We start from the raw sequence: 22,591 nt of genomic DNA on the forward strand, positions 1-22,591 counted from the left end.
AGATATCCACCTACCTTTCCCTCCTGAGTACTAGGATTAAAGGGGTGCCATCGTTGACTTTTTGTTTTGTTTTGTTTTGTTTTTTGAGACAGGGTCTCTCTGTATAGCCCTGGCTGTCCTGGAACTCACTTTGTAGACCAGGCTGGCGTAGAACTCAGAAATCTGCCTGCCTCTGCCTCCTGAGTGCTGGGAATAAAGGCGTGTGCCACCACGCCCAGCACTAAACATGGTCTTAAGTATCAAAGATACTAATGCGAATAAAACAGAAATCCTGTCTCTTAAAGCTTACTATAATGTAGGCCGGCAATGGAGGTGCATGCCTTAGTCCCAGCACTTTAGAGGCAGAGGCAGGTGGATCTCTGAATTCAGTGCTAGCCTAGTCTACAGAGTGAGTCCCAAGAGTGTCAAATCCTATTATAAATAAATAAACAAATAAATAACTTAATATAATGTACTGTCAAAGGACAGACTATCAAGCCACTGGCTTCCCTGTTTCCTCAGTATACAGTTACCAAGACCCAACCCTAATCTTGCCAAATGAGGGAGGCTCAGGACAGCTTCTGAAGTTTACATATACTATTTTTCATTGACCAAAAGATAATAACTAAATTCCCTGGTATAAGAAGTTTGTGACCGGGGGCTGGTGAGATGGCTCAGTGGGTAAGAGCACCCGACTGCTCTTCCGAAGGTCCAGAGTTCAAATCCCAGCAACCACATGGTGGCTCACAATCATCTGTAACGAGATCTGGCGCCCTCTTCTGGAGTGTCTGAAGATAGCTACAGTGAACTTACATATAATAAATAAATAAATCTTTAAAAAAAAAAAAAAAGAAGTTTGTGACCTGGCTGGGATCATATCTCAGTGGTACAATGTGAGTTTAGCCTACATGAGACTTGGTTCAGTGCCTAGCATCTGCCCATCAAAAATATGATGTGGCCCACTTTCCACATCCCTGCTCCTGGTGCTGCTATGCAATGTACCTTCCCAAACGTGTCACATGCAAGTTGGACCTAGCAAACTTGAAGAACTCCTTTAAGTCTTTGCTTATATTTTCTCTTTATTTCCATTTGGAATATTTTCTGATCTATGCATTTGGGAGTGCATAAGGTTATTTTTCTTTGTGTGTGTGTGTGTATCTATGTATTTGGTACTTGGATTAAACTCAGTGCTCACACATGGAGAGTGCTCTATCTACTCAACCACTGAACCCTTCCTTAGCCCCACCACACCTTCCTTGAAGGCAACCCTACCTTTGCAACCCTGATCTCTGCAGCCCTTCACCTTTTTCTCTTCTTAACTCCCCAAGTTCCTCGGTGCCACTCTTGTGACAGTCTAGAAGAACATCTCTGGAGAAGATTCTAGAAGAACATCTCTGGAGCAGATTCTTAGTAGTCAGTTTGTGGGAGAGGCTAAGGGCATGGTACTGCACACACACTGCCATCTCTAGAGAAAGAATGACCCCAAATGACCTATAAATAACTCAAGCTGCAGCTAGCTCTCCCCAAATAGCTGTAGTGGAAATAGCCCCAACACTCCAGGCTCAGGAGACCCACGCCCCACCTCTTCCAGAGGCAGCAGAGAGCAGGAATTCTTGGCTCACAGAAACATTTGTGGGGCCAACAAGGCCCCATGTGACCCAACCCAGCCCTCCAGCCCTCCCTCCCTCCCTCCCTCCCTCCCTCCCTCCCTCTCTGTTGCCAGTCTGGCTGAGTTACCTCCTGTTTATTGCACACCAGGTACACATTAACTGTGTATTCTGATCTTGATGTACCTATTCTTCCCTGTTATTATTCCATCACAATCAATCCTGGACCCCAGAGAAGTAAAGTGGGTGGCTTTCAAGGACTGTCCTTGTGCTTGTGCTGGCTCATCCCTAAGTTCTGCTGGATCAACACTCCAGATCTCTGACTTTGTCTATGAAAAGATGAGCCCTATGCCAACTTGTCAGCTAAAGCCCTAGGTATAGGTCAGCCTGTGAGACAGTGACAGCTCACATCCATTACTTCTTTCTCTCATCCTCTTCATGGTTCACCAACAACTCAAACTTCTGTTTCTAGGGCTGTTCTACTGCCCTATTTGCTGCTTGATTTGGTTTTTAGAAATTCTGACCAGGTGTAGTGACATATACTTTTAATCTCAGTGCTCAGAAGCAAGAGGATCTCTGTGAGATGGAGGCTAGCTTGTCTATACAGTGAGTTCCAGGACATTTAGTAATATAAATAGTGAGACCCTGTCTCAGAAGAAGAAAAAAAAAAAAAGGGTAATAACTCCAGGTGCCCTAACAGCCACTCCCTGCATCTCTCAAACTTTCCCATCTTCTGTTTTGGGACAGTATCTCCCATGTAGCTCAAACTTGATCTTGGTCTTGAACTTGTGATCCTCTCGCCTCATCCTCAGACACCCTGAAATCCAGGATTAGATTACAAACATGAGCCGTCATATCCTGGTACATTTTAAAGTGTGTGTGTGTGTGTGTGTGTGTAGATGTGCACCTAGCAAACGTGGAAGTCAGAACAACTTGGCAGGCGTAAGTTTCTCCTGCCCAGTGCGCAGAGCTCAGGTCATCAAGCTTGGTGCAAGTCCTCTTACCCACCACGCCGTCTCTGTGTCTGTCTGCTTCCACCCTCTGATACCTTTTTTTGTTGGTTTGTTTGTTTTTGTTTTTTTCTAGACAGGGTTTCTCTGTGTAGCCCTGGCTGTCCTGGAACTCACTCTGTAGACCAGGCTGGCCTCAAACTCAGAAATTCGCCTGCCTCTGCCTCTCAAGTGCTGGGATTAAATGCGTGCACCACCACGCCCGGCTACCTTTGTACTTTTTAAATATATTTATTACTTGAAACTAGGTATGTGTGTATGTATGTCTGTATGTGGGTGAGTTAACGACAGGGACTAGAGAGATGGCTTAGAAGTTAAGAGCACTGGCTGCTCTTCCAGGAGTCAGGTTCAATTCCCAGCACCCACATGGCAGCTCACAACTGTCTGTAATTCCACTTCCAAGAGATCTGACACTCTCACACAGACATACATGCAGGTAAAACACCAATATATATATAATAAAAAACAAATCATCAGGGCTGGAGAGATGGCTCAGCGGTTAAGAGCACTGACTGCTCTTCCAGAGGTCCTGAGTTCAAATCCCAGCAACCACATGGTGGCTCACAACCATCCGTAATGAGATCCGATGCTCTCTTCTGGTGTGTCTGAAGACAGTTACAATGTACTTAGATTATAATAAATAAATCTTTTTTTAAAATTAAAAAAACAACAAACAAACAAAAACCAAAAAACAAATCATCAAAAAAAAAAAAAACAACAACAACAAAAGAGCAAACAAAGGCTAGGCATGGTGGCCCAAGCCTTTAATTCTGGCACCAAGGATGCTGAGACAAGATTGCTAAGTTTGAGACCAACCAGGGCTATACAACAATTTTGAGACCAGTTATAGTTACATAAAAAAGGAGGGCCAGTGATATCGCTCACCGGTAGAGTACCTACCTACCATGACTACATCTCTATGTTCAACCCCAAGCATTGCAAAACAAGAATAGATGAATCTACTCTTTTCAATTTGAGTTCCATTCTAGAGAACTTCCTATACCACCATTAGACCTTTAAAAAGTCATTAAATCTCTCCACTTTCCAGGATCCTCAGTACCACCTTAAAGTTTAGACTGACGTGGGGTGGTGCGTGTCTGCAATCCCAGTACTCGGGAGGCAGAGACAAGGGTTGCCCTATTAAAGCCAGTGAGGGATCCTCATCCAGGGAGTGTTGTAAGTCCCTAAGTTTTCTTTTTAAATGTTTGGGTGTTTTGCCAGGACGTCTGAATGCCATGTGAATTAAGTGCCTGCAGAGGCCAGAAGAGGGCACTGGATCACAGAAGGCTGCAAGCCACCATGCTGAAGATGAGAATGGAACTAGAAGAGCAACCAGTACTCGAAACTGAGCCATCTCCCTACATTTTGTTTTAAGCCCACTGATAAATAGAATCCCTACTGTCATATTAGGAAAATCAAAGGCTGGTGATCGTACCCAATAGTTCCTTTGGGTTGTTTTAGTTTGTTCTTTTTATTTGCTTATTTGGTCTTTTTTGGTTTTTTTTTTTTTTTTTTTTTGGTTTTTCGAGACAGGGTTTCTCTGTGTAGCCCTGGCTGTCCTGGCACTCACTTTGTAGACCAGGCTGGCCTCGAACTCAGAAATCCGCCTGCCTCTGCCTCCCGAGTGCTGGGATTAAAGGCGTGCACCACTACTGCCCACCTCATTTTTTGACTTGGTAATCTCACTAGATAGCCTGAGCTAACCTCAAATGGTGATCATCATGTCCAACTCTCGAAAGGATGAGATTATAGGCATTCTTATCTATGCCCAGAGAGCTTATTCATTTCTACAATAACAAGCTCAAAAAGAATACTGTGATAGTTTGTATATGCTCGGCCCAGGGAGTGGCAAAATTAGAAGATGTGGCCCTGTTGGAGTAGGTGTGTCACTGCCTCTGCCTCCTGAAGCAGGCACCTCAGGATTAAAGGCATGCACCCAACTCCTTTAGTTAGTTATTTCTCAATGAGACTATATGTAACCATAGGTTAGAAATTTACCTTTTCTTTTTTTTTTTTTTTTAAGATTTATTTATTATTATTATATCTAAGTACACTGTAACTGTCTTCAGACATACCAGAAGAGGGCATCAGATCTCATTACAGATGGTTGTGAGCCACCATGTGGTTGCTGGGATTTGAACTCTGGACCTTCGGAAGAGCAGTCGGGTGCTCTTACCCACTGAGCCATCTCACCAGCCCCGAAATTTACCTTTTCTATTACTTTATCCATGAATCCAAGCATAGGAAACATTCATATAGATATGGGTGATATGTTGTAAATTTCTTCCATTTTAGAAGAGATACTTTTTTTCATAGAAAGCCAAAGATCTCATTTTGGCTAGATGCATATAAGCATATATGTGCACATGTATATGTTGGGGCAGGGAATAGAGTGAGAGTACTCTTGGATATGTATGAAGCTCCTATTCTCAGGCTAGAGAGATGGCTCAGCAGTGCTTGCTGCTCTTGGAGAGGACCTGAGTTTGTTTCCCTGCACCCACATGCTTACAGTAATCAGGGACTTCAGTTCTAGGGGATCTGATACCCTCTTCTGGTCTCTGCATACACATGCACATAGTACAGACACATACATATAAGTAAGTATCCATACATATAAAACTAAACCCTCAAAACAAAACAAACCCTCTAACAAACCTTAGAAGACTTGAATGTGGCTCTTGGGCAGGCATCATACTACATAAACTAGGTGGCTGTACAGTCCTTCCATTAGCTCAAATAATTTTAAAAGCCTTGTCACAGACCCAGACAGTGGTGGCGCATACATTCAATCCCAGGAGGCAGAGGCAGGCAGATCTCTGAGTTCAAGGTGAGTCGGTCTACAGATTAAGTTCCAGAACAGCCAGGACTACACACAGAGAAGCTCTGTCTCAGGGGGGGAAGGGGGGAGTCTTGTCATGGAAGTATCCTGGGACATTCAGTCCTTCAGTTCCTGCTTTGTAACAAGGCCAACTTTCTCTGAAAGAAACACTTTTCTAGCCTGGTCACACAGCAATCTGGACAACAAAACAACACTACAGTGACCAGCTAACATCAAAGAAGACCTGGCAGGAAGGTAGAAACTCAATCACACAATAGAAAATGGGTCAGCACACAGTGGCCCACCCTGCACGCCAAACATGCGTTCCCTTGACTCTCAGGGAACTCGGTCCGTAGTTGAGAGCTGCTTCTTGGTGGCCTCGGGAGAAAACTGATTGGGCTACACAGTTGTGCTGAGGCTTTATGCAGCTCCTACAGCACACATTCAGGGGACTAAACGCAAATGTAAAGGCTCTGGAGATGTGGGTGTTGCCGGCCTCCACGCTCAAAGTGGCTGCTATGAGCAGCCGGAGGCCCATTTGGATTTGATTGTTAGAGACGATCTAAATTACCCAGGCTGGCCTTGAACTCTATGTAGCTGAGATTGATCGTAAACTTTTGATCCTCCTGCTTAAACTATCTAGTACTAGAGATCAAATCTTTGTTCATACTAAGCCAGCATCCTCCCAACTAAGAGTCTTAGTCCAGGTAGATGCTTTCTAAAGATTAACTATAGTAGTTAATCTTTAGAAATACTTAGTTATGTTTGGATTAAAAGTGAAATCTAAAACAGAGATCCCCATAGTTCCAGATTTCTTAATAAGTACAGGTTGTTTTTTGGTTTTTTTTTTACCCCTGTGCTCCTCAACAGTTATGAAAGCAAAGCCTTCACACCTTCGATGTGAGGTCCCGATGGAAAATGCCTTTGAAGTGAAGGTAGCTGAGGCCCACGGCTATGTCATAGGCCAGTTTCACTCTCACAGCCCACGGTAGATACAAGTCACTGTCCAGCAGCTGCTCTAGGTCCCCAGAGTTGATGTACTGTGAAAGAGAAAGAAAGCCCAGTCAGGGTTTACCAAAAAGGTTCCGGCTGGTGGTAAAAGCAGGAAGAGTGAACGCCTGAAAACTAAATTTGTTCTTTTCTTTTCTTTATTTTTTAATTAAAGGTTTATTTATTTTATATATGTGAGTACACTACACTGTCGCTATCTTCAGACACACCAGATGAGGGCATCGAATCCCATTACAGATGGTTGTGAGCCACCATGTGGTTGCTGAGAATTGAACTCAGGACCTCTGGAAGAGCAGTCAGTGCTCTTAAAAGTGAGACCCTGTCTAAAAGCAAAACAACAAACAAACAAACAAAAACCATGCCAAAATGTTACCATAGAAACTAGAGGAAGAGAATAGTCAAAAAGGAAATGGCAAACTGTATCAAATAGCTGTGTATACCAAATAAGATGCTTGGGAAAAAAATGCCCATTTGCAGCCAGGCCACTAGGCTGTTATTTACTGCTATGCTGAAGCACTTCAGCTCCAGCTCAGAGGTTAAGACCTAAGTGGGCCGAGCAGGAGGAGACAGGGCTGTGGAAGAACTAAAGAATGTTGTGAGACACCATGTAAGTAGGGGGAACTGAACCTGGCCTCTCTGCAAGAGCAAGTGCTCTTAACTTCTGAACCAACTCTCAGTCCCCTGTGATGATTTTTTTTAATATTTTATTTATTTTTAGAGTCTGGGTGTCTTGTCACACTAGTTGACTTTGAACTTGGCTTATAGCTGATGGTTTCTCAATTCTTTTTTTTTTTTTCTTAAGATTTATTTATTTATTTATTATATGTGTATACACTGTAGCTGTCTTCAGACACTCCAGAAGAGGGCATCAGATTTTTGTTTCGGATGATTGTGAGTCACCATGTGGTTGCTGGGATTTGAACTCAGGACCTTTGGAAGAGCAGTTGGCGCTCTTAACCGTTGAGCCATCTCACCAGCCCGATGATTTTTTTTTTTTTTAAAGTCTGGAAAAGTAGCTAAGTGTGTTGGTATGTCTTTAATCCCACCACTTGGGAGGCAGATCTCTGTAAGTTTTGGGCCTGACTGTGTTACACAGTAAGACTCTACAGATCAAAAAAGAGAAGTGGGGCGACTGGAGAGCTGGCTCACCAGTTAGGAGCACTGACTGCTGTTCCAGAAGTCCTAAGTTCAATTCCCAGCAACCACATGGTGGCTCACAATCATCTGTAATATGATTAGATGCCCTCTTTTGGTGTGTCTGAAGAGAGCGACAGTGTACTCATATGCATAAAATAAATAAATCTTTTAAAACAAACAAACAAAAAACTTTTAGAAATGTTTAATGTCGTATAGGCATTATGTATAAATATTCAATGAAAATTTTGTTGTTGGGGCTGGAGATATGGTTCCGAGGTTGAGAGCTCTGACTGCTCTTCCAGAGGACCTGGGCTTAGTTCTCAGCACCCACATGGCAGCTCACACCTGTATGTAACTCAAAGATTTGACAGCCTCACACAGACATACATGCAGGCAAAACACTATTATACATAAAATAAAAATCAATAAACTAAAAAAAAAAAAAAAAAAAAAAAGAAAATTGGTTGTTGTGGTGGTCTATATATAAATAGACTTATTTGCTTGCTCTCTTTTTTTGGTCTGTTTTTTTTTAAAGATTTATTTATTTTATTTATATGAGTACACTGTAGCTGTCTTGAGACACACCAGAAGAGGGCATCGGATCCCATTGCAGGTAGTTGTGAGCCACCATGTGGTTGCTGGAAATTGAACTCAGGACCTCTGGAAGAGCAGTTAGTATTCTTCACCACTGAGCCATCAATCCCTAAAGTTTTTATATGCATTATCTCATTTAATCCACACAACAATCCTACAAGATAGATCCACATGGGCTGAGCATCCCTCTTCTGAAATGTTTGGGATCGGGCTGGTGAGATGGCTCAGTGGGTAAGAGCACCCGACTGCTCTTCCGAAGGTCCAGAGTTCAAATCCCAGCAACCACATGGTGGCTCACAACCATCCGTAACAAGATCTGAAATGTTTGGGATCAAAGGTGTTCCCAGTTTCAGAGTTTGACACTTAAAGGTTCAGGTTATTCTATTATATTAAGGGCAGAATCAGGCAGATTATAGAGTCTGGCTCCAGAGTACATCTTTTTACAGCTACATTCATTATACAAGGAGTCAGTGGTCATAGCATTTGAATGAGAGAACTCCACGCAGGACAGGAACTCAAAAATGAATCCACTTGGGCTGGAGAGATGGCTCAGTGGTTAAGAACACTTGACTTCACTTCCAGAGGTCCTGAGTTCAATACCCAGGAACCACATGGTTGCATCTGTGATCTGATGCTCTCTTCTGGTATAAAGACAGAACACTCATAGAGATAAAATAGATGAATAAATCAATCTTTTAAAAAGAATTTACGGGGCTGGTGAGATGGCTCAGTGGGTAAGAGCACCCGACTGCTCTTCCGAAGGTCCAGAGTTCAAATCCCAGCCAACCACATGGTGGCTCACAACCATCTGACTCCCTCTTCTGGTGTATCTGAAGACAGCTACAGTGTACTTACATATAATAAATAAATAAATTTATAAAAAATAAATAAATAAAAAGAATTTACTCAACCCTTTCAAGATACATTATCTCCATCCTCTTTCCAATGGAGAAAAAAAAAAAGGATGAGTTCTACAAGTGAGTACCTTAATCATTTTTAGAATATGATACCGAACTTATCAAGGACTAGAGTACTAATGGTAAAACAGACAAGAGATTTAAATTGAATTTTAGTTCAATTATGCTTTCTATGAATGGTTTCATTTTGGAAAAACAAATCAACAAGTAAGGCCAGCTGTCTTTTTGTTTGTTTAAAAGAACATGGTGACAGACGCATCAAAAAGAACCAGCTGGGGGCAGCACCGTCCAGCTGGGGGCAGCACCGTACAGTGCATTATCAGATCTCCTAGAGAAAGCAGAGCAGGCTTGGCAAGGCAGAAAGAACAGCTAAAAAATACGCCTGCCTGGTAACTCTCATAAGGAAAACCTGTTAGCCTGCTTAACCCTCTTTGTGATCCACCTTGGAAATCTTACAGCGGTATACGGAAAGCATTAACACCACAACTTCTCACTCTAGGTGAATCTGCCCAAATTCAGACCAGAAGTGCCTATACTGAAAAGAAATGGGACTGATCATGCCGACAAACATCCACAGCTCTGAAAGCTAAACATCTAAAGAAACAGTCCACTTCTTTGACATGGTAGCAGTATGGCAAGGAAGGCTTATCTTCAGGAAACCACTCACATTACATACATGGCTGAATGTCAGGCAGAAGAAACTAAGACTGTGTGTATTTGTATTTTCTGGAGGCCTGGTGATGGTAAGACTCTTGGTTTTGGTTCAGAGAAACACATATTTACAAATAAGTGTCAACACCCAAGAAAGTCACCTTAGCTGGGTGTGGTGGCTCACGTTTATACTTGTAATACTTGGGAGGCTAAGGCAAGATAATATCCAAAGCCACCATGAATGACATAGAAGGATCCGGTTTAAAAAGAAAGGCAGGATGAGAGGGAGGGAAGAACTAAATCCACAGCCAAAAGGGGGAGCAAAGAGAAGAGGAGGCAGGATGAGGACTCAGTGACTAACAGACTCTGGCTTCCCTAGGCAGGATGGAAAAGTAGAAATGAGATCCAGGGAGGGAAACAAAAAAGAATTTATTTTCCCCACAATCCATTTGCCTTGCCTGATGCTGGAGAACTCGCTGGTGGGGCTGATAAGCCCATGAGCCCTCAAAAACCACAACTTCTCGATGTCTCAAGACCCATGCATGCATGTATGAAGCAAGGAAGTTTAAGATCTGCCAACAAGGAAGATTTCTAGGTTGCTAAACACTGTGTGCCCCATTAGCAGGAACGTTCACTTCCCCATAAGCAACTCCCAGTGCAGACTCAGCTGTGCAGCCTCTGAACAAATCACTCTGCAGGAAAGCCAAGGCAAGAACAGCTGTATTGGCCTGGTCAGCTTCCCTGGACGGGAATCACACATGCTGTGCATTCAATTTTTCACAGGCAAATCCCCTTGGGTTCTCCTATGGAACAAGCCAATACTGACAAGATACTTAAATACCTTACAAAACTTTTAACATTTTTTTTTTTTTTTTGAGGCAGGATCTCTTCAGCTGAGGCTGGCTTCAGATTTGCCAGACAGCTGAGAATTAATTTGAATTCTTGATCTTCTTGCCTTACCTCTCAATTGAGAGTTATAGGTATTTCAGTTAAATGTCCAGTAACTGCTAAATGATACATATGTCAATTTTATCTATACCAAAACCTGCTTCTTTTCAGCTGATCTCTGAATTTACTATTTTTGAAGAGCTGTTAAAAAAAAAAAAGAAAAAAGAAAACTTCCGTGAAGCCAGGCGTATTGGTGCACACATTTAGTCTCAGCACTTGGGAAGCAGAGGTAGGGAGATCTCTGAGTTCAAGGACAGCCTGGTCTATGTACCAGGATATGCAGAGCTTCATAGTGAGACCTTGTCTTTATAAACCAAACAAATGAAAAGCTAATACCCAGTGTAATAGTATTGAGGGATTGTCTTTGGTGGTACTTGGATAATAAGGGTAAACCCTGTAAATTCAAAGCCAACCTGATCTACGGGTTCCAGGCTAACCAAGAGCCACACAATGATACTGTATATCAAACAACAATAATGATGACAATCTGCCTGTCTGTCCCACACTACTTCATAGGCTGAGGCTGGAGGGACACGAACCTATGAATTTAAAACCATCCTTTGCATCACAGCAATACCCTTTCTCAAAAGAACAAAACTAATGGTCAGGGTACAGTAGTGTGCACTTTTTTTTTTAAGATTTATTTATTATTATATCTAAGCACACTGTAGCTGTCTTCAGATGCATCAGAAGAGGGCGTCAGATCTCATTATATCCCATTATATACCTCACTAGAATAATCTTCCTGAAATGGATGCCAATCTAAAGCTACTCCAGTGTTAAATTATCCAATGATCTTCTATTACTCTTGGACTAAAACTGAAAACTTCAGCAGATGGGAACAAAGAGAAGGCTTAGCCATTAGGAACACTGGCTGCTCTTCCTGAGGACCCAGCCTCAATACTCAGCACCCACACAGTAGCTCAAAACAGGCTGTAACTCCAGGTCTAAGGGACCTCACACCCTCATCTGGCTTCTGCAGGCACCAGGAAAGAGCATGGTGCCTAGACATACATGAACATAAAACAGGCAGACAAACTTAAAAATAGTTCTTGGGAGGCAGAGGCAGAGGAACTGGATGGAAATCCAGACCAGCCTTTGCTATACAGCAAGCTTGAGGTTACCTGAGGCCTTGTCTCAACAACGACAAGACCCCTCATAATTCTGAGAATAGTTTACAAACCCTTTCCTTTTTTTTTTAAGATTTATTTGTTTATTATATGTAAGTACACTGTAGCTGTCTTCAGATACTCCAGAAGAGGGAGTCAGATCTTGTTACGGATGGTTGTGAGCCACCATGTAGTTGCTGGGATTTGAACTCCGGACCTTCGGAAGAGCAGTCGGGTGCTCTTACCCACTGAGCCATCTCACCCGCCCACAAACCCTTTCTTATTAACCACTTAACCTGCACATTTGTCCATGCTTTACAGTGAAATACCCTTCCCTGCTCCACCCCCACCTCACATTCACTAATTGTGCAGGGCAGAGTTCCATTTCCTAATAACCCATAGGAAGAACTGGGAGTAAGAAAGACATCCAAGGCAAAAGAAACAAAGAGTAAGAAAGCACAGTGGCTAGACTGGATCTTTTTGTCCTTCATAAATGAGGAGATGAAACTAAGAGTTAGGATGAAATTAAATTTCAGTCTGGCAAGAAAGCCCGCATACTACACAGACTGTGTACTTTTTTTTTTTTTTTTTTTTTTTGGGAAACTATTTTATGTATGGGTGTTTTGACTCCCCAGAAGCCAGAGGAGGGCATCAGATCCTCTGGAAAAAAATGTCATATGATATTAAAGGCATAAATTGGGTTCACACATTATGAGCCAAAGAACAGGAAGGATTGGTAACACCCAGGAGAGTCAAGGGGAAGCAAAGGACCCAACAGCCTTGAGAGGAAATGGGCCCTGTCGGCACAGCCCTCAGAGCTGTGTTATACATCACTCACATTGTAGACTAGCACAACAGAGAGTGCATTTTATTTTATAAAGAACATTTGGGGCTGGTTATGGTGTTTCAGGAGGCTGAGACAGGAGGAATGTGAATTCAAATATGTGCACACAAATTAATTTTAAAAAAATTTAAGAGTATGCATACAAATATGCAAGTAAATAAATATAAAAAATGCTTTAAAAAAAAAACACCATAGTAACATTTGCTGTGAAGATTGCCAACATAGAGGTAACACTCCATTTATTTAGAGGCAGTTTCAAATAAGACTGTTAATGGCAATAAACATGCTGTAGGGCCTGAGGGTACATAACCTTGAGTACAGCCTTAATCCTTTCTTAAATATTTTCTGGGAATCTCACAAATGAAACCATTACCTTTTGTTTGCAATGAAAATGTTTATCCCAAAGATGTAAGAAGAAAGACCACTGACCCAAATCATTATGACCAAATTAATTAAAGCAAGCTATTTTATTCCTGTACACAGGCTGCCACCCCTAAGGTGGATTTCAATAGGTCAGCATAGGGCAAGAGGAAGACAAAGTTGGTTTGGTTGTTTCTGTTTTTTTTTTTTTTTTTTTGGGGGGGGGGATGGGGCAGTTTGTTTGCTTGCTAGCTAGTTTTGTTTTTCAAGGCAGGGTCTCTATGTGTACACTTGGATTGCCTGGCACTCACTCTGTAGACCAGGCTGGCCTGGAACTCACAGACATCTTCCTGCCTCTACTTCCCAAGGGCTTCCATTAAAGGCCAAGTACCCACTCAGCAGGGCAAGATTTTTTTTTTTTTTTGGTTTTTCGAGACAGGGTTTCTCTGTGTAGCCCTGGCTGTCCTGGCACTCACTTTGTAGACCAGGCTGGCCTCGAACTCAGAAATCCGCCTGCCTCTGCCTCCCGAGTGCTGGGATTAAAGGCGTGCGCCACCACGCCCGGCTCAGGGCAAGATTTTTATAGCTCAGGGATAGGGGCTTCCAAATAGGGGACAGCTGGGCAAAATGCAAGCCTAACAAGTTAGTCATAACGACCTCCCAAAACAAAGACATGATTGTGAAGTAGGCATAACAACCTTTTAAAACAAAGATAGGATTCCAAGATGGTTATAAACTTTTTAAAACAAGACATGTTGGCTGGCTATTTCCTGGAACAGGCAGTACTGAACCATTTGTACTTAAGGTTACTGGTGGGGCATACATAGCCCAATCCTTGAGAACAGGTTTAATGGTAAACAGGAATGAACCTAGTTTGTCTTTACTATAAGATGGCTTTTAAACTGGGTGGCACACGCCTTTAAGCCCAGCACTTGGAAAGCAGAGGCAGGAGGATCTCTGTGAGTTCAAGGCCAACCTGGCCTTCACAGCTAGTCCCAGGACAGCTGCGACTACAGAGAGAAATCCTGACTCAGAAAACAACAACAACAAACAAGATGGCTTATAAGCAGGATTAGCTCATCTAAGGCATCCTAACTTCCCAAGCCACACAATGATCTCACCAACTGAAATCCTACCCAAAGCACCCCAAGAGGCACCCTGAGATCTAATTTCAATTCCTTAGCAAGTCTTTGAGGATACAACTTCAGAACCCACCAAAATGGTATATATGGCTATTGTAAATACAATAGCGCGATTCTCTAACCTTCTTTCTCCTATCTCCCTATTAACACCCCCTCCCCCTTGCTTAAGCCTATGCTATCTCCTTTTAATAAACTCCAACTTTGCTTCATACTGCCTCTTCCTAAAATCCTTTCTGAAGTTAAGTCAAGAATCCTGATTTCACCTGATAATTTTTTTTAAAGATTTATTTATTTATTATATGTAAGTACACTGTAGCTGTCTTCAGACACTCCAGAAGAGGACGCCAGATCTCGTTGCGGATGGTTGTGAGCCACCATGTGGTTGCTGGGATTTGAACTCTGGACCTTCGGAAGAGCAGTCGGGTGCTCTTACCCACTGAGCCATCTCACCAGCCCCTGATAATCTTTTATAAAAAAAAACTCAGGATGCAAAGGGAGACAGTGTGGAGCTGCATCTCCAGCCCCAGCCCCTCCCAGCGCCCCAACTATGACTGAGAATAGGCATGTTAGCTAAGGAAAAAGAGTCAAAGGCAACTCAGGAATCTCCAGACTGAGATGTTCAGAGCAGCAACAGAAAGAGAGCCCAGGATCCTATCTGACGTACTGTGTCAGCAGTAAATGAAAAACTAGTATTGCTGTCAAAATAGCCAAATACAGGCTTGTTGGACCCCTGCTCTTTGGATGGGTCTTCTAAAGAGAGGGGCCTGAGTGCCGGCCTACTTTTCACTGTAGCCTAACAATGCTTTTGTGCTAGCCACTGGATGCTTGTTGGTCAGCTCTCAGCACAAAGGCTAGCAGACATCCCATCCCGCTGGCTTGCTTTAAAGAAGAAAAGAAAGCTTTGTTACTGGCTTGGGTAATTCCAGGACAGGCGCCCCAGGAGCGCCCTGTGGGAGGCTTATGCTCCAAAGGAGCCTCCTGTTCTCAGTTGGAGCATCCATAGCCAGTGGGAAAGCATACATGGGCACATCCGCTAAGACCTGTTTGCCACTGTTCAACAGCCGCTCCAGGAGATTCACTAAAGCCGGCTTGAGTGGAGTCAAGAAAGAGAGGACACTAGCTCTGGCTACAAAATAGCTTTTACTACCCCCATAACATATTCAGAATAAGGGTTTGAACTTGCTCTGCTTTCCCATATCCTTCTCTTTGTGCAATTTTTATTTGTCCTTCCAAGCCTGGCTGGGGCCTTTTCCTGATTTAGTGCCATTTCTGTATCTTGGACATATTTCTACTCCTGCTAAGCACAGTAAAAATCTGATGGTAGAGACCAATTATTTCTGAGCTTTCAAACCCAAGGCAAGCGGCGGAGGTGCCTATTTAGCAGGATCCAGAGAGATAAACCATGGGATTTTAAATTTTGTTTTGGAAAATGGGTTTTGCTCTACAGTCCTGGGCTTGCTTGGAACTCACTACATACCCAGGCCTGGCTATAGTGATCCTGTTATCAAAGCTGTTAGGGTCAGGCCCTAGCAGCTCCAACAACCTAGGATTGACCACCAGTCCTCAATAAAACAGTGAATAGCCAAGAAGAGAGATTTCTTCAAAGTGGCCACGCTGGGAAGAGGAACAAAGAGGTTCAATGACCCTACACACCATTTCCTCCTTCGCCACCCCACTCCCACCACCTCAAGTCCATCTTCTGGTCTTAATATGTGGTTTAGGTTGAAATGAAGGCAGAAGGTATGCAGTCCTGGCCAAGGCACAGTCGTACCCACTGGTGACCCACAATGTCTCAGCTCCAGTCTCTACTGCCAGGTGGTTAACAAGTCAGAACTCTCTAGTCTCTTGGGAAACCAGTTCCTCATCCAATGGCACAGAGCTTCTGCCATTTGCTTCTCACAGCAAGAAATTCCTGGGGGCCCAGTGCCTCAATAGTCTTAAAGCCATAGGGAGGGGCACAAGTGTCTCTCCTTGAATATCTTGGCTACTAACAAAATAATTACAATCCTTTAGCCTCAGGCTCCCAAGAACCAAGATCACAGGTTTGAGCCTCTTTGCCTATATAAATTCACCAATAAACTGTTGAATAAAAAAATTAAATGCACTTAAATAAAATGGAAGCGGGGGCTAGAGAGATTACTCAGTTCTTAAGAACACTAATTGCTCTCTCCCAGAGGACTCATTTGGTTCCCAGAACCAATGTCTGGTGAATCATAACTGCCTCTAACTCCAGCTCCAAGGATCCAGCCTTCTTTTGGGCTCTGTGGGCATCCTAACTAACCTATTTGGCATGGATAAACAAGGAAACAAACAAAAAAACAATTTAAAAATAAATGAATAAGCTGTCACTGTCTATAACACCACTACCATCCAAGGCTTGGGGACCATCACTGAACAGGGGATGGAAAGACTGTAAGAGCCTAGAGCCATGAGAACTGGAACAAACCAGTGTCTTTTAGACACAACAGGAATGCTTTGCTCCAGCAGTCACAGAAACTGGGGTGCTTCCAAGAACCAGATCAAGCCAGTTAACACTTTAATAAAGTGGAGGGAGGAGGGGCTCCTGAGCCCACACCCCTAACTGAGGAACTACTGAAGGCTGATGGCTTCTGGTGGAGGAACAGGCGGTTTTTCTTGAAGAGTGTGGCCCTGGTAAATCTGTACTTTAGCCATGGCTCAACACCTAGGATTAAATGGTTATTATAAATTGTTGAAAATTGTACATATTAACCAAGAATTATTCAATGAGCCTACTCTGGTTAGGGTGTTCTTATCCTAGTCCCATGATTTAAATATCTCCATTACTGTTTGGAAAATGAGAAACTATTCTAATTATGCCTTTGAGTTCCTGCCATCTTGCCAACCTTCCCACTTAGTGAAAGCCCTCCCACCCTGAGAGAGTGACCTGCACTTCCTTTCGGGCTTCAGTGTACAGCACATCTGGAACCTCACCTGCAGGCTTACTTCCCTCTTGGCCAGGAGTATCTGCATGTGGCAATCACATCTCTTTCTCAGTTGATATTTTTCCCCATAATACTCTAGAAATAAACTTGTCAGATTCTATAGAAACTCAAATGTTATTGCTTGACTTTTAATAATGCAGAGTTTGTCAAATTCAATGCTAAATAAAGTAAAAGTCAATGAATGGTCTAAAAACAAGACATGAGATTGAGAGGTATAGAGAAATGGGGGGAGGAGCTGGGAGGAGCTAGGCTGAGGAGAAGTAACTATGATCGAAATACATTGTATGAAATCCTCAAAGAATAAAAAAAATGAAATAAATTGAAGCAGTTTTAAAGTTTTTTTTTGGGGGGGGGGGTTCGGGGGGGGTTTGGACACAGGGTTTCTCTGTATTGCCCTGTCTGTCCTGGAACTCACTTTGTAGACCAGGCTGGCCTCAAACTCAGAAATCCTTCTGCTTTTCTGCCTCCCAAGGGCTGGGATTAAAGACATGCGCCACCATGCCCGGCTAGGACAATAGATTTTTTAAAAAACTTTTGAGTCTATTAACTTAGCAGGCAACTAGCTTCTAGCAATCCAAGAGCTCAGACAGCATCCTGACCCTATAGCAAAGCCTCCCTCCTCCCTCAATGTCCCTACCTATGATACACCCAAAAATGTATTTTAAACTGGTCTTGATTTATGATTGTCTTTGTTCTGTAAAACTATAAAAATTTTGTGAAAATGCTTCCAGGCTAGGACATAGAATTTAGGGTAACATAAAACATGTTTCTGAGCCATGGTCACTCAAAATGGCTCCAAAATAAACTATCTCTACACCCTTATGGTGAGAACTGTGGGTTGTTTGTTTATTTGTTTGTTTCAACAACCAAAATAATTAGATGTAAATAAAATAAAGTTGGGGGCCAGAGAGATGACTCAGCAAGCAAAAATGAACAAACCTGTACATTTTGTACAAACCTGACTACTTGAGTTCAATCCCTGGAGCCTACATGGTGGAAGGAGAAAAGTAACTCCCGCGAGTTGTCCTCTGACCGCCACATGTGTCATGGCACTCGACCATACATGCACACACAAACACACCAAATAGATGTAATAAAACAAGAACAGCTCCATCCAACTAAGTACTTGGTCTAAAATACTTTTTCTGGGCAAAAATTAAGAACCCAGTCTTGGGGATCTACTAGTCAGGAAGCAGAGGCAGGCTGAGTTTCAGGACAGTCAGGGCTATGCAGAGGAATCCTGTCTCAAAAGGAAAAAATGGAAGGAAGGAAGGGAAGGGAAGGGAAGGGAAGGGAAGGGGAAAGGGAAAGGGAAAGGGAAAGGGAAAGGGAAAGGGAAAGGGAAAGGGAAAGGGAAAGGGAAAGGGAAAGGGAAAGGGAAAGGGAAAGGGAAAGGGAAAGGGAAAGGGAAAGGGAAAGGGAAAGGGAAAGGGAAAGGGAAAGGGAAGGGGGGAAGGGAGGAAGGAAGGAAGGAAGGAAGAAGGAAAAAGGAAGAAGGAAGGAAAAGAAAAAGGGGGCCAGGCAATGATGGTGCACGCCTTTGATCCCAGCACTTGGGAGGCAGAAAGGCAGAAGAACTTCTGAGTTCGAGGCCAGCCTGGTCTACAAAGTGAGTTCCAGGACAGCCAGGGCTATACCGAGAAACCCTGTCTTGAAAAACAAAACAAACAAACAAAAAAAGACAAGACAAGACAAGAAAAAGGGATAAGAGATAAGGGATAAGGAAAAAGGGCTCAGCAGGAGCACCTGTCCATACTAGAATGCATGTCTTTACTCCCCAGCTGCTATAGGTTAACAAATGGCACTCTCTATCTCAGGCCTGTACCCCAATGTGCTGACACTGAGGACTGAACCCAGGGTACCATGCATGACTGGCAAGCCCTCTACCACTCATCTACATGCCCATCCTCAAGACATGAACTAAATCAGATCACACTTGACAGCCTTATCCAATCTGACTTCCCATCTCCAAATCCTAAACAGTTTTATCAGAATCGTAACCTGTTTGGGTCATGCTCAAGAGCATCGCTCCCTCCAGCCCGACGTGGAGTAGCAACAACCCTGTATACTCCTCTACATTCATAGATGAACCTTTTTTAAAAATTACATTCAGAGTGTATGTGTGTGTGTGTGTGCATGTGCACAAGGACAAGCACAAGCAACTCACCACAAACACAGCAGACAAACTGTGGGAGTTGGTCCTCTCCTTCCATCCTGTGAGTCCTAGGTTTTTGTTTTTTGTTTTTTGTTTTTTTTTTTTTTTTTTTCGAGTCAGAGTTTCTCTGTATAGCCCTGGCTGTCCTGGAACTCATTTTGTAGAACAGACTGGCCTCGAACTCAGAAATCTGCCTGCCTCTGCCTCCAGAGTGCTGGGATTCAAGGCGTGTGCCACCACTGCCTGAAAAGCCTGGACTTCTGATTCTGGTAGCTCTATCTCCTAGATGCTAATTACACATGTGTCTCCCCAAGCCTGCTTTATCCAGAGCTGGGCACATGCACCCAGGGCTTCGTGCATGCTTGGCGAGCACACTACCACTCAGGCACACCCCACGCCCCCGAATGACTATTTTTTTTTGACATCTCCTATTTGGTACCTTCTATCATCTTCCCCACTGTCATTCACAACTGTGTGTTTCAGATGCCCGGGACGTCAGAGTTAGTTGTGACTTCTTTAACACCCCACATACAGTGTTAGGAAGACTTATTTTCTACTTGCAAAAAAAGACTCATCATCAACAGCTGTATCAATCACTCCAGTTAAATTACCATCATCTCATCTTTTTTGCATGGTCTTTTTATTCCTATCATTCTTTGTAGTACTGGAAGTTACGTCCAGTTTTACCACTGAACCATGTCCCCAGTCCAATTTTTCTTTTTAGTGCTGGAGATTAAGCCTAGGTACTTAAAAATACCAGGCAAGCCCTCTCTCTACCACTGAGCTACACCCCCAGCCTCCATTGCAGACTTTATTGCACAAGCCCCTTAGCTGTTCTTCCTGCTTTTGTTCTTATTCCTTTTCAGGAATTCACCACACAGAGGTAGGATGCCTCTGTTAAAACCCAAACACATCAAGTCAGCTGTTTATCCAGAAACATCCAGAAACGTCACAACCCTCCCTGAGTAAAAGCTAAAGTTCTTACAGGTCTACAAGGCTGCGTGCTCTGCAGTTAAGAGTACAATTGGCTGTTCTTCCAAAAGATTGAGGTCTAGTTCCCGGCACTCACATGGCAGCTCACAACCATTTGTAACTCTAATTCCAGGGAATTCAGCACCACCTTCTGCTCTCCATAGGCACCAGGCATGCATGTGGTGCATAGACATACATGCATACAAAACACCCATACATATAAATAAATTTACAAAGACTAAACTTGTAATTATGAGCTGGGCGTGGTGGCGCATGCCTTTAATCCCAGCACTCAGGAGGCAGAGGCAGGTGGATTTCTGAGTTCGAGGGTTTCTCTGTATAGCCCTGGCTGTCCTGGAACTCACTTTGTAGACCAGGCTGGCCTGGAACTCAGTTGAGTGCTGCGATTAAAGGCATGCGCCACCACGCCCGGCTCTCATACCACTTTTTAAAATAAAGATTTATTTATGTGTGTGTATGTGTGTGTCTGCGTGAGTGCATGTCATGTATGTGCAGGTGTCTGCAGAAGCCAGAAGGTGGCGTTAAATCCCCTTGAGCTGGAGTCACAGGCTGCTGTAAACTGCCCAAGAAGAGCAAGTTCTCATAACAGCTAAGCCATCTCTTTAGCCACTCATGACACTTTTTAGGCATCCCCTCCACCACTGGGGCCAACTTTTCACAGAATTGAGTCTCATTACATAGCTATGAATATATCTTAAATGTGTACTAAGGCCCTAGTTGCACAGGGTATTTTTATAGGTCCTATCCCGTAAGCTAAGCTCCATTAGAGAACCTGGAACTTGACACAGCTTAGAGAATAAGAGAGAAAAAAGATAAAAACTTTCTAAGACCTATAAATCAGAGTATATAGAAGACAGCAAAAATACCCATGTAAAGGGGGATCATATTCTGAAAACAGATTATACAGGATCCAGGAATCTAAATGAATTTGAAACAGAAGCATTTAACTCTTAGTTATTCCTGATGAAGCCAATTTGGGCATATCAAAATGATGTCAAGAAAACCAGAAGGCAAGGCATAATCCCATCACTAGGGAGGCAGAGGCAAGTAGATTGTTGAGTTATAGACCAGTATGGTCTACACATAGTGAGTTCCAGGATAGCCAGAGATACATAGTGAGACCCTGTGTCAAAACAATAAAGACAAAAGTAAATAAATAATAGAGGCAGGAAAACCAGCTATAAAATATTAGTAGTGACCTAAGCATACAATGACATCACAGAGGTTAAAGTGGAAAAGAATGTAAACAGAAAGACAAAGACAATAGCAAGATGGGACTGGGAAATGAGGAAAAGCCAGACGTGTCCTACATGCTTTTGTTTGAAGCGTCCCCAATCTATCTGTGCTTTCTTCAGACAGAATCGTGCTATGTAATTCTAACTGGCCTGAACTTACTCTGTAGACCATGCTGCACTAGAATTTGTAGCTGGACTAGCAAAGTGTCTGGCCCACAGCAGACTCGCTCCGGTGTTTGTGTAAACAGTGAAACCTTCTCCCTTTGTGGTTTTGTGGTTGTGATGGTGGTTTGTTTCCTTAGTGTTTTTTGGTATTAGGGGTTGAACCTAGGACCTTCTAGCCCTGAGCTATATCCTAGCACTGTCCTCCTCACAGGTTATTTGTGCTCACCATGGCCAGTCCTTTAGGGATCTCTGAGCCGCAGAGGCTACTAGAGATCTTAGTAGTCTTCTTTACCATGGGTCACAATAGCCTCCCTGGAACTGCCCCATGCCTGAAAGACACACGTGCTTCTGCTGCCAGCGTTCACCTAACACAGAAGGACTGGCAGCCCTTGCATCCTACTCAAGGCAGCTCAGGACAGAGGAATACTTTGTCCTAGGCCATACAAAAACAAGGGAGGGAAGAGACAACTGGCAAGATCACAGCACACCAAGAAACTGGAATCAGGGTCTAGCTGCTCCTTTTCATAAATAATGCATGAGTTAGGTCACTGAACCCATAGAGTTTCCTTTCACTTTAAGCTCAAAGATTATGTAAGTCTGACCAAGGCAGCTCAGAAGCACATCCCAGTCCACACAAACATCTCCAAGTTAACAACCTTAAAAGACTGAACTGGGACTACAGATGCCAGCCACCTTGCCCAGCTGGCCTCTAAGGGGAAGGGAAATTAGTGGGATTGGGGTGCAGGCTATGAAATTCCCAAAGAATCAAAAAATTTTTTTTTTGTTTTTAAAAAAGAATGTGTAGGTTTACTTCTCAGAACAGAAATAGAAAATCTTTGTAGATCTGGGGAGCTAATTCTGAACATATGAATTTGGAGAATTTAATGAACAATACTTTCCATAAATGTGTATCTTCTATTACATAAATTCAGTAAAAAGCTTTTCAAAATTTA

General features: G+C 43.1%; 1 protein-coding gene across 2 annotated transcripts in view; it reads right to left on the minus strand.

Annotated features, from left to right (window-relative positions):
* The window catches only part of Tesk2 (testis associated actin remodelling kinase 2), an 88,756-nt gene that overhangs the window by 5,647 nt on the left and 60,518 nt on the right, over window positions 1-22,591 (minus strand). Inside the window, exon 5 of one of the 2 annotated variants that reach the window (XM_021159371.2) lies at window positions 6,308-6,454. The exons of the other annotated variant lie outside the window; for it this stretch is intronic. Within the exon in view, the coding sequence (XP_021015030.1) occupies window positions 6,308-6,454 (147 nt within the window). The remainder of the gene's footprint in view (window positions 1-6,307; window positions 6,455-22,591) is intronic. 2 annotated transcript variants of the gene reach the window in all.

Source organism: Mus caroli, unplaced genomic scaffold, assembly GCF_978045245.1.
Source record: "Mus caroli unplaced genomic scaffold, Mus_caroli_1 scaffold_6, whole genome shotgun sequence".
Taxonomy (NCBI): domain Eukaryota; kingdom Metazoa; phylum Chordata; class Mammalia; order Rodentia; family Muridae; genus Mus; species Mus caroli.